Genomic DNA, 12117 nt, shown 5'->3' with positions numbered 1-12117 from the left:
TTCATCTGAGAGTATCTGTGTGACAGTTGGACTAGATGGTCATTGTAGGTCCCTTCCAACTGAAATAGTCTATTCTAAATGTATAGCCATGTGTGTACGTGTGGGTGTTAGAGAACATTTCCTCTTTTTCATCATTCTTATTTCACCTGTTAAGTCTGACTTAAAGGGAAAAAGCCTCCCAGATAATCAACAATATGAATCCTGCAAATATACAGACAACACATTTGCAGTAAGCATTATATGTTTGCTTGTGATCTATCTACAAATAAGTTATTATAGGGCTGGGATCTCACTCCTAATAACTGTTTTCAGTGGTGTGACTTCCTGCCCTGCCATAAGCCTTTTGGTGAGTGCCGTCGGCAGAACTGGGCTGCTCTTCTGATCCCACATGTAGATCCAGTTGCAGGATTAGGACTTGCAAAGTTCCCAGCCAGTACCGCCTGGTTTGTCATCTTCAAGAAGCTGCTCAGTCCCCACAGGTTCAAGCTCTGCTGAGAAGGTTGGTATAAAACAGCTTTCAGCTTGTATGCAGGAAGAGACTCTCTTATAAGCTCCTGGCTCCTTTTTGTGCCTTTGTATTTAGGAATTACTTATTTTCACAGTAAAAGATAACTTCATTTTGAAAATACTGTTCCCCAGATCACTGAAGGAGGGCACTCACAGCCTTGTTCAATACTAAGCCATTTGCTGACCATCACAGCTGGGAAATTGCTTCCCTGGTGCCAAGGGAATTGCTAGAAAGCATGCCGAATGGCTTTCATGTCCTCCAGCAAGGGGCATTTTTTTCCTTTCTCTCCTATTGTTTTGTTCTTTTGTGTGAAATGTTCAGAGTAGTAGTGGCAGTAGCAATGATACTCAAAAGCAGGATTTCTAAAATGTGTCGCCCCCCCCAAACCAGTTTACCGCCTGTCTCCCAAGACATGCTCAGCTTTGTGAAACAGCACGATGGTGTTTATTTCAGTGTGGCCGCCCGTTGGGGATTTGCAGGAATACTGCAGCAAATCATCCTGCATGCAAGGCTGACCTCTGGGAGGCTAACAAATTGAGGTGAGCCAGCTGGAGCGATAGGACACTGCCGACAGACAGAGCATGCTCAGACCTGGGGGAGAAAGGTAGTTTAGTCTGCAGATGGTGCATGGGTTACTGTGCTGAGAGCTGTTAGATACGATTTTTTCTTTTTCTTTATGGTGGTGGGGAAAGAAGAGGACTGGAGAGTGTTCGTTCCCCTGCAAACTGTAGCTTTAAGGTGTCTTTTTTTTCCTTTCTTCTGTGAAAGAGAGGCACCGGATAGCATTTCCTGTTATTTAACAACACCAGGTATGCATGCATGTGCTGAAACACTAATCTACCAGTGATAGCACTTCCAAGACTAAAGAGGTTGCAGATGCTCTGAATTACTATGTTTCTTTGCTGGGTGTTATTGTAACTGTGCTCTGTTTGCTGTGCTGATCACATAGACGTAGGGCTCTGAATTCAGTTTTGTTGGCACTCCTGGCTGCAGTGTACTTTCAGGGGAGGGGGGATTAGCATGGTTTTTGATGTTATCTTCTTGCTCACCCCACCCCACCCCGCAACTTCACAATGAATCGCTCCTCTATGGCTGTACATGTGTGGGAAGGAGGTCAGTAGTTCATTTGTAATCCCAGGTCTTTGTAGTCCCTCTTTCTTTGACTGGTGGTTTGCTTTATCCTTTTTAAACAAAAGTCTCATGGGGAAAACATCTTTGATCTGGACTAAATTCTGTAGGTTTTCAGAAATGTATTTCTTACTGAACAGGTGCTGATTTGGGATTACTTTTTTTTTTTTTCACCCTCCCCTAAAACATGCTAATGTAGAGCTAGTGGTAACCAAGGATTTTCACTGTTCTTATTGGCTGCACTGTGCTCCGAACAATTTCAGCTTCTGCTTAGAATTTGCAGCACACAGGAGCAGTCTTAGGCACCATGCTGATGGGAAGCAGGGAGAGCTTGGGCTGTAAATGCTGCTAAGCACGAGTCCCAGTATCCAAATAACACAGGTACTCTTCCCGTTGGAGAACAGAGAAATAAAGGATAGATAAAATACAGAGAATAACAAATGGCAGCTAAAGCCCAAAGGCACAGTTGGAGTGGCTGAAGCTCATCTTGTTCAGTACTTTGGGATTTCGCATTATATTCTTTTAAATTCACTTTTGCAGCATTAGTAAATTTTCCCTTCAGCCACCCCCACTCGGTCTTTGCTTTAGGTAGATCACTGAAGTAAGATAAACCTGCTGCTCTCTGACACATTTTTGTTTCTGACAAAGGTATCTTGCTTACACACTAAAAGGAAGAGACCAGGCGAAAGGAGGTTTTTTACTCGTATGACAGTGCTGTTAATGCCAATATAACCTGATAAGTTTCGATGGGATACTCAGGTGAACAAAGAATGGCTGGAATGAACTCTGTCTGTTAAGCTTCCCCCTCTGTCTAGCCATGAATATTTTGAGTACCTTGGGTTTTCATGTTTAGGCTTGTGACTGTCAGAAGGTGAAGACTTGAGGGTTGAGTGAAATACTCTTTTTTTTTTTTTTTTTTTCCTTTTTCAACTCATTTTTCTTACATCTCCCACCTCAAGCTTGTTTATCAGAAGTGCATCTTATTTAGGGGAATTTTCTGGAGATCAGGATTAGTTTTTGTTTGAGTAAAGGATTTCATACTCCATATCATTCTGGATAGAGAAGAGATCTTGGAAATGTGGACCTTAAAAGCCCAAGAAGTATTGTTTTTAGTTTCATACTTTTAGCTCAGTTTTGTGGCTTGCTTATACGCATTGACTGCTTAGTGTTGGAATTTTTTTTTTTAACCTGTTCTTTTGTAGATCAAGTCAGCAGTATCAACAAATACTAAATCAATGGCTGCTAGTCAACGTGAAAGTCAGGTTGGATCTCTTCCTGTCCCACCTCTCACAGACTCTGAAATTAAATGGAAGAAAACTTAGACTTTCTATTCATAAGCACAACTGGAAGGTGTCCAGTAGCCACCAATATTCTCCTGTTCATACTGATGGTATGTTTGCAGTAGGGACCGTTGCACAGAGCCTCAGTCTCCTTGGTTGCAGTCTTGTATAGAAAGATTTACAGTTTTGCTTTCTATTCCTCACTTATGCTAAACCATAAAAACTGAAGATAAACCTAATTTTGATCACAACTCTGTATAGATACCTAAGGTTTCTGTGAGACTTTTTTTTTTAAATATAGTTATATTTTTATTTTATTTTTTCTGAATAAAGTTCTATTTTTAAAATTTTACTTGAAACTACAGAGTTAGGGTGTTCTTATTTTTTGTATCCCCTCTTTGTATCAGGCTTCACTAATGATATTTATATCTTTAACTGCTGGGTTTGCTCCCTTCAAGAATCTGCTCTTTCCCTGTTTAAAAAGTCAGCACTTCTACACTTGGCTGCTTTTTACAGAGAAAATGTTCCAGTATATCAATCATTCAGTGTACCATCCTTTCTTTAATGTCATATGTACTGTGAAAGATCTATGTATCTCATTAAATAAATACAGTGAATAAGATAACAGCCTTTTGGGTTGTTGGGATTGACTTGCTTGTAGTTCTGTGGGAATCTGTGACAGAGATGGGAATAAAAGCGAATTCTTGGCTGCCGAATCCTAACTCCCCATCCTTCCAATCAGGAAAGTTGCCTTCTAGCAACTTCTGCTTTGAGCATGAATGAAGTAGGTATTTAAAACTGCATGTATTACATATACTGCATCCTTAGCTAAGCCTCTTGCATCAGAGATGGGAGAAAGAACAGAAGACATTTTGCAGGGGGAGTGTGAAATGCCATGTTTGTACGCTTTTCTTTTCCTGTACTGGTCCTGGAAAGCCTGTCTAGCAAGAGATGGAGCCAGGGGTAGGGAGTGATAATGGGGAAAATGTCCCTGAGGGGGGAATATCTGCTCCCACGCCTCCCACTATGTTGCTGTAACAAGAAGGGTCAGGGTCCCCTGACCGTTTCCTGCCCATGGGGCTCTACCCCAACTCTTTCCCTTTCCTGTGGCAGGAGCAGCCCCAGACCACTTCCAGTTGCACCACATTTCTGGGAACTGTGGAGACGGTTCTGCTTGGACACTGCTGCCACGACTGGCAGGCCCTGCACGGGAGCTGGTCAACTGGGCCAAACCCAAGTTGGCCTCCATGTAGAGGCATTTCTCTCTGTGCACAGAGTGGTGATGCTGTCTGGAAATGTGTGTCCTTCATGCTTTTTTTCCATTTTGTGAGGTTTTTTAGCCTGTTGTAGCTCTAGAAAACTGAGCATTGGCTTGGGAAGTGCTTGGGCAGTTGGTAACAAAAGCTTGGCAAGGCCTAAGTAGACAAAACCAGAACTTGTCATTTTGTTAATAGCTGCAGGACTAGGTGGTCCCCCTTTAGACATGCTGTTCATCCTGGTGACCCTTGTTCTCCCTAATGAAGCTCTTGGTTTTTTCCTTTGGGGGTTTTAATAGTGTATGTTTGTGTCTTTTTCTTTTTGTTTGCTTTTTATTGTGTGGGCTTTGTAGCTTTTCTCCCAATTTCCTACCTAGATTGTAACTTTTAAAATGGATAAGAGATTTAAAACACTGTCCATCATATTAATAGCTTTAAAGTAGTGATTCATCCTACCCTAGCTTCACAATTAAAAAAAGAACAACAGAACTCGTCTCTTAAATGAATCCAAACAGTCCTTTATGCTAACTGCCTATTAGTAGAAATTCATCTCTCCCATCCCACCCACTCTGATCTCCTTGACATGTTAAAAAGTGAAGAACAGTGTCTCCATCTATGCTTCCTGTTGCTTTCCCACTTCCTGAGGATGTTTAAAACATCAGATGAGTGGCAGCTAACAGGCAGAAGGTGCCACTGTGTCCAAACTTCCATGGGAGTACTACGGACCTGCAAGGTGCTCGAGGTCTCTGCCAGAGGTGCCAGATGCATGCTCCTGAAGGCTTTACCTGCTCAGCGCTAGTTAGAGAACCAGTAGTAGCTGGGCTGAGAGGATGAAGCTGTGACCCTTTTGCTAAGTGAGGGGGGACTGGAGGAAGAGAATGGGGTAAGCTCTTCATGCCTGTGATCTCTTGGAAAAAGAGCAAAGATGAGCTGACCAAAAATAGAGTCCCTCCCACAGGCTCTTAGCCTCTGGAGCGGCATCCATTGAGGGTGAGCTGCAAACCTCAGGATATGCTTTTATTTCCATTGCAAAGTCTTGAGCTGCCCCTATGCCAGGGTGTTTGTTGAGCTTCCTATCTTTGACTCTGTGGCACTGTAAGTCAGCTGCCCCGCTGCCCTGTCAGCATCCCTGCTAGGGAAATCTGCTGCTTCTGTCTCCCTCTCTCACTCCAGCTCCTCCCCTGCAGCCCACTCCTGTCAGGAATCTTCAAGGGCGTATCCCATCCCCTCTTATGGGGTATCGTTGACCTCGGCCAGCTTAGCAGTGAGAAGCTCAGTGCTGCTTTTACTTGCATGTCTCTTCTGGCCAGGCTCTAGTCTATCAGCTGTCGCATCTTCTGTTGCTGAAGGATGGTGCTTTAGCATTTCAAAGCAGAGAGTAAAAAAAGTCAGTCCATGCAATTTCCTTGGCAACTGGGACGCATTGCTCATGTGGAGCAAAGCAGTCATTATCCTAGTGTCACTGGGAAGTGAGAGGGTGGGTGAGTGTGGTATGGATGGCGAGGACATAAGTCTGTGAGCAACTGGGGGTGTGAACAGCCAGATGCTGACCTATATGTAGAAAGAAAGAGCACAGAGGACTCTGCTCTTAAGGAAGGTAGCAGTGTGTCTGGCCTGCTACTTCTGCAAGTGCTTTTCAGTTCTTAAGATGTTCTCCTATGACGCTGTGGGAGGGGAGTGGCAGCTCTAGACCCATTTAGTGAGGGACATTTAGTAATGAAAGTTTCATTTACTGTGAAGCAGCTTTTTTCAGGTGGAAGATTAAATGCTTTCACCTGTTTCAGAGTTACCTGTTGCCTCCTGGGAAAGTTTCCCATCCCAGGACTACTGCTGCTGCCAAGACTTAATGACTGATCTCAGCTTGGGGGACTGAGGAACCAGGAGACATGGAGAGTGATTGCTTGCCTTTACCCCCTTGGTGCAGCCCCTCCTGGGTATGTAAAAGCAAACAGCAGGATGGTTTGTTACTATTTATGTTCTGTCACTCTCTGAAGGACCGAAGATTTTTGTTCTCTAAGGTCTGTGTTCACTGAAAGTGTCAGATTAAAAAAAAGGTGGATGATAAAATGTGGGAAAACAGGCAAAGAAGATAGTTCTCTGAGTACCTGTGAAATTCTCCTTTCAGTTCTGCCTGCGACACCTCTTCCTGTCCACATCCTCTTGTTCACTTCCATCAAAAGCAGCTTTCAGCCAAGCAGCATGAACCAGGATTTATGAACTGGCAGTGAGGAACAGGAATGGATTCCTTCAGCATTGCTAGCTTTTAACATTCGTTCCTGACACCTGGTTGGCTAAAGCACGTGCACTCACTTCAGCTAAGTGCAGGGAAGTGAAAGAGCTGCAGTGAGGGAAGAGATGGAGGAGGGCCTTGCAGGTGATTTTTATTAGAAAGCTGAGTTGTTCATCTGTAGCCATTTAGTGGGTATTGCTGTAGCAGAGTCTGAAATGAAAATTGCTAACCTCTGAACATTGGCTGCATCCATCAGGCTGCATCTCTGAAGTGCCTCTTATGCCCTTCCCTCGGGGCTGGAGGGGAGAGAACAAATCAGTCAGGGGTGAAACATTAGAACAGGCTGTTTCTAAGGAGGCCTGTTCGGCTCAAGGGGTTTGTAATGGTCGGCGGAGCTCTCCACCACTGAGATGCTTGTGAAAGGCAGGTGGTATTGGTGGTGTTTTTAGGGACTGCTGGCTTCTAATGCCTTTGAAACACCCACACGTAGACACTCTCCCCGCCATACTGGAATAATAAAGAGGCCATGTGGTTTTTCCCCTCTGCCAAGTTCTTGCAATGTTCATTGACTCTGCTGAACTTGTAGGTGCTTTGTTCTTCTGACCAGCAGTAAACTTTCACAATGCCCACAGACTGGCCTTCATTTGAAGTGTGTGCTTGTAGCAGAGGACTTGATTGTTAAAGGTCTCCTTCACATACTGACTAGCAGGCTTTGCACATAGCTGCTTGGGCTCGGTCCTCTCCTTGGTGATGCTGCTGAAGTCATTTAAAGCTGTGCTCGCAAGCTGAGAGGTCTGTAGTGGAGAAGTTACATGGAAAGTTGGATGATATCCTTAGACATCTTTCAAAGATAGTGAAGAAGTAGAATGGAGCTTTGGAAGTCTGGTACCAACAAAATAACTTAAGATCCATCCCCATCAAAAATTTATTTTCCTGAAAACTGGTTTGGTTGCATTAGCAGAGCCTGAGTGTTATACCACTGTACCCAGTAGGTTTCCATTCAAGGCTGTCCATCGAACAGCCATGGTTGAGAGTTGCAAAGCCATCAGGAGCAGCAGTCATCAAGTAAAGATTGAGAGGTGATGCGACAGCCATCATTTGTCTGTGTAGGATATTTGTGGCACCTGCAACAAGACCAGGTTTAAATTGCTGTGGTGGAAACAAAGGCTGAGTGTTAGGAAAGAGTTTTATCACAGTCCTTCATGCCTTTATTGCAAGAGACTGGCTGAAGAGATGAATGAGTATTAAGAATGAGATAGATAAGCATCTTTTGGGAGTAGTTTAGGGAGAGCTGATCCCTAGTAATTAGATGACCATTCTGGGTCCCTTCCCATTTCCTTTTCCATGGTTGAAATCAAAGCCAACACCTTTTTAATTTGCTGCTTGCTTTTAGGGAGTTGCTAAATGAGGCAGTTTTTCAGACCACTTGCCAAAGGAGGTGGACTTCATTTCTGTTTCATTTGAGTAGCTAGAGCTGCTCCAAAATTTATATGAATTTGTTGCTCAGATCCCCAGAGACCACCTCTTGAATCTGTGTGGCTTACAGCTAGCAGTCATTTCTTTGGCATTATTCAGTTTCTCACGTACCTTCAGTTCTTCCTAAGACAGGGATCCCACAGGCTGTTGGGACCTCACAAGCTGTAGGGATCCCTTCTAATTTAATTGAATTCCATGAATGATTCTCCATTCAATTCTAAGCTGCATGAACCAGATTGCAGGGTCAAGCTTTCAGGCTGCAATATCTCTTTTTCAAAAGAATTGCCTTGGCGGTAGAGGAGGTGCTTGCATTGGTCCTAAATATGCCTTGCTGTCTTCTTCCACTCTGCCATATAAGAACAAGCATCTCTGGGTTAAAATGCTAAGGGACTATTGCTTGGGATGTTGGAGCATGTGCTTGAGACATTGCTTTTTTTTCCCTCCCTGCAAACTTACGTCAAAGGGAGTTTAAATTGCTACCTTTAAAAACTGCACCTAGAAACAGTCTAATCAGGTATATACCAATCAGAAACTTCCCTTCCTAAAGTTCCCCATGAGTCAGGGCTGCGATTATTTACTGACTGACTAGCAGTGAACCTTGATGCATAATGAAAATTGGAGCCCATAAATACTGTAGGTGAATCAATATCTCAGTTGAAGTTCACAGTTGAAAATAGAATCGATACTCTGATATAAGCCAGTAGTGTTTCTACATAGAAAGAAAACAGTGGCAGTATTTCTCCCATAACAGAAAAAGAAACAGGGAGGCCTTGGAGCAGCACAGAAAAGATTCTCAGGTTGGGCTGGGAAAACACCAACACTGGAAACACTTCAAATGTATTACCTTCTCATTTGTATAAGGGTTGGCTGTGCTGGTGCAAGTCAGACTCTCACTAATGAAGGTTTGATTGCTTTAATGAAACATCAGTTCCTCACATAAAGAGCGGAGCTCTCCTCTCTCCCATGCCAATGTTTCTTTTGGAAGACAATGGCAGCTTCTAGCCTTTGATCCTGGATTGCAGCCAAAGAAACAACTGAGAGACTACAGGGCAGTCCCTGGACCTGCAAGTCCTCTCCCAACCCCCGGAATAAAATTAAATTGAATGTTATGTTCACCAGTTCACATTTCATATTGGAAAGGAGTGTAGCAAAATCTATACTTGGCAATACTCCTTGTAGTATTGTTACCTGCACAGTAAAGGCGAGAGGCAGAGTTGGGTACTCGCAGCCATGCAAAAGGCCTACGGCAGATCAAAAGAAGGAGCAAGGTGTCCCAAGCGCTGTGCGAGTGGCCCCGTGATTGCAGTGCTCTCTTTCCTCTCACTGTTGGAGTGGTCTGCAAAAAGCAAAGTGAGCCAAAGTCCCAGGGAACATACCATTTTTCTGACAAAGCTTCATAGAGCTCATCCTCAATCTCTTACTTCTCCAAAAGGGCAGAAACGAAAACGAGAGAGGAAGCCTTTCTGTAGAACAGCTCCCAGTTCTGTTTGCTTTATTTTTTTTACAGTTTTGGGTAGTGCTTTGGCACTCTTTTCTTCTTTTCCCTCATTCCCTGAAAGGGGAGAAAAATTACTGAAAAAAGCCTAAACTCTCTTGAATAGTCCATAAAATGTGATTTATGGTGGAGCTGTAAACCTGATGTTTAAATGGTTCCTTTCTTGTTTTATTTTCCACAGGTCTTTGCCCTCACCATGTCAAGGAGTGTTAATGATGTGTTCCTTCTCTATTGCATTCCCCACCTGTCATCTTGCTAGGATCTAACTACAGAATGAACATAGCAGCTGTGTTTAATGCCCTGCTCGTGTCTGTCCTCGCTGCTGTGCTGTGGAAATACATCAAACTGCGAGAGCATGTCTTCATGGTCGAAGAGGAGTTGGTCCTCACGCGTCAGTCTCAGGAACTCTCTCAGGTTCAGATTGACTACCATGCAGCTCTCCAGGCACTGGTGGAGGACGGTACCAGGATGGTGTGCACCGGCAGGATGCACACCGACCGCATCTGCCGCTTTGAGTCCCTCTGCTACTCTACTGAGGCTGAGGAGTTTGTCTACTTTCACAGCAACTCCTCGGTCATGCTGCCCAACCTGGGCTCCCGGAGGTTCCAGCCAGCTCTGCTCGACCTCTCCTCGGTGGAAGATCACAACACCCAGTACTTCAACTTTGTGGAGCTGCCAGCTGCTGCACTGAAATTTATGCCAAAGCCAGTCTTCGTGCCTGATGTGGCACTGATTGCTAACAGGTTCAACCCAGACAACCTGATGCACGTCTTTCATGACGACCTCCTCCCCATTTATTACACCATGCAGCAGTTCTCTGATTTAGATCTGGAGGCACGGCTCTTCTTCATGGAAGGGTGGAGTGAAGGTGTTCACTTTGACCTCTACAAGTTACTGAGTAACAAGCAGCCACTCCTCAGGGAGCAGCTTAAAACCCTGGGCAGGCTCCTCTGCTTCACCAAATCGTATGTGGGACTGTCCAAAATCACCACCTGGTACCAGTACGGATTTGTCCAGCCACAAGGACCAAAGGCTAACATCTTGGTTTCTGGTAATGAGATCAGACAGTTCACCAAATTTATGATGCAGAAGCTGAACGTCAGCTTGGAGGAAAGCTCCAGTGAGGAGTACATCGTAGTGTTCAGTCGAACAATCAACAGACTTATCCTAAATGAGGCAGAACTAATCCTGGCTCTCGCTCAGGAGTTTCAGATGAAAACCATTACCGTCTCTCTGGAGGAGCATTCATTTTCTGACATCGTCCGGTTGATCAGCAATGCATCCATGCTGGTCAGCATGCATGGGGCCCAATTAGTCATGTCTCTCTTCCTGCCAAGAGGTGCCACAGTGGTGGAGCTCTTTCCTTATGCTATCAACCCTGAACACTATACCCCTTACAAAACCCTGGCAACCCTTCCTGGCATGGACCTGCAGTACATTGCCTGGCAGAACACTGACAGGGAAGACACCATTACCTACCCGGACAGACCTTGGGATCAGGGTGGGATTGCTCATCTGGACAAAACTGAGCAAGAGCGCATCATTAAGAGCACAGAGGTGCCGCGGCACCTCTGCTGCCGCAACCCTGAGTGGCTGTTCCGTGCCTACCAGGACACAAAGGTGAACATCCCTTCTCTCATCCATGTGATCAGGCAGACTGTGAAGTCTAAGCCCGGACCCAAGAAGCAGAAGTGGTCTGGCAGCCTCTACCCTGGCAAAGTGAGGGATGCCAAGTGTCAAGCCTCTGTCCAGGGCACGAGCGAAGCTAAACTTGCTGTGTCCTGGCAGATCCCCTGGAACCTGAAGTATCTCAAGGTCAGAGAAGTGAAATATGAAGTGTGGATACAAGAGCAAGGAGAAAACACTTACATGCCTTATATATTGTCCCATCAGAATCACACCTTCTCAGAAAACATTAAGCCCTTCACGATATACCTGGTGTGGATACGCTGCATCTTCAACAAAAATCTCCTGGGACCTTTTGCAGATGTGCTCTTGTGTAGTACATAACCTGTTGCGCTACCTGTACAGCTCTGCTCTGCTCTCCACTCCATCTGTGGTTTAAAACTTCTTGTCTTGTAGTTTGTAGAGGGCTGAAGAGGACTAGACTGTACCAGTGCCTAAGTGTCCATTTTACTGCACTCCATGTGTATTCTTTAAATGGTATTTATTTCCAGTGAGTGTTTAAAAAAAAAACAAACCTCTGTGTTCTTCAGAGTAACTTCCAGAGGTTAGATTACATTCTGAATACATGTAATTGAAAACAGAATGGAAGTGAATTGTGTGTACCTTGATCGTGATTAAAATTTGTTTCTATTGTGTGGTGAGTATTTAAGCACAGCGTTAAACTGCAGTTAATTCCATGGCTAGGTGGGCAATTCTCATCAGCTTTTCATTGTAAGTTATTTTTTTCAATAACTCTGACTGTAACTTTGAGTTCAAGATTTGGTACGAGAGCCTTCATTAAACTGCTGTAAACCTCCTCGATCTTTTTTTGCTTATTATTATATGTCAGAATCGTTATTGTGACAGATTTATCTATTGCTGTGATAAAATGTTTATATGGCTAGCTTTTTATTTTTCATATTTTGGCTGAAGAGAATAAGCATACAGTGTCAGCTTCATGTTTAAAATCAGATTTTACTGCACCTCAATAGCAAAAGGCTGGAGTAGCAGGTAGGAGATAGAAAGGATGGAGTGGATAAAATAATGTACTGTGTTTTAAGATGTTTTCATTTTGTGAG

At 44.1% G+C, this 12117-nt stretch overlaps 1 protein-coding gene across 10 annotated transcripts in view; it reads left to right on the top strand.

Annotated features, from left to right (window-relative positions):
• Positions 1-11855, top strand: part of POMGNT2 (protein O-linked mannose N-acetylglucosaminyltransferase 2 (beta 1,4-)) — a 40682-nt gene extending 28827 nt beyond the window's left edge. For 4 of the 10 annotated variants that reach the window (XM_010562391.1, XM_010562387.1, XM_010562389.1 and 1 more), the window contains 2 exons: positions 5957-6106; positions 9555-11855. In XM_010562391.1, the coding sequence (XP_010560693.1) occupies positions 9647-11383 (1737 nt within the window). In that variant the 5' untranslated portion in view covers positions 5957-6106; positions 9555-9646 and the 3' untranslated portion in view covers positions 11384-11855. Of the gene's footprint in view, positions 1-977; positions 1048-1101; positions 1318-2838; positions 3027-5915; positions 6107-9554 lie in introns of those variants that run through there. The other 6 variants (XM_010562395.1, XM_010562392.1, XM_010562390.1 and 3 more) reach the window with 5 other exon arrangements.
• The last annotated feature ends 262 nt before the right edge of the window (positions 11856-12117 follow it).

This window comes from Haliaeetus leucocephalus, unplaced genomic scaffold (genome assembly GCF_000737465.1).
Source record: "Haliaeetus leucocephalus isolate CR32 unplaced genomic scaffold, Haliaeetus_leucocephalus-4.0 Scaffold159, whole genome shotgun sequence".
NCBI classification, from domain to species: domain Eukaryota; kingdom Metazoa; phylum Chordata; class Aves; order Accipitriformes; family Accipitridae; genus Haliaeetus; species Haliaeetus leucocephalus.
This window is presented reverse-complemented; position numbering and strand designations above follow the sequence as displayed.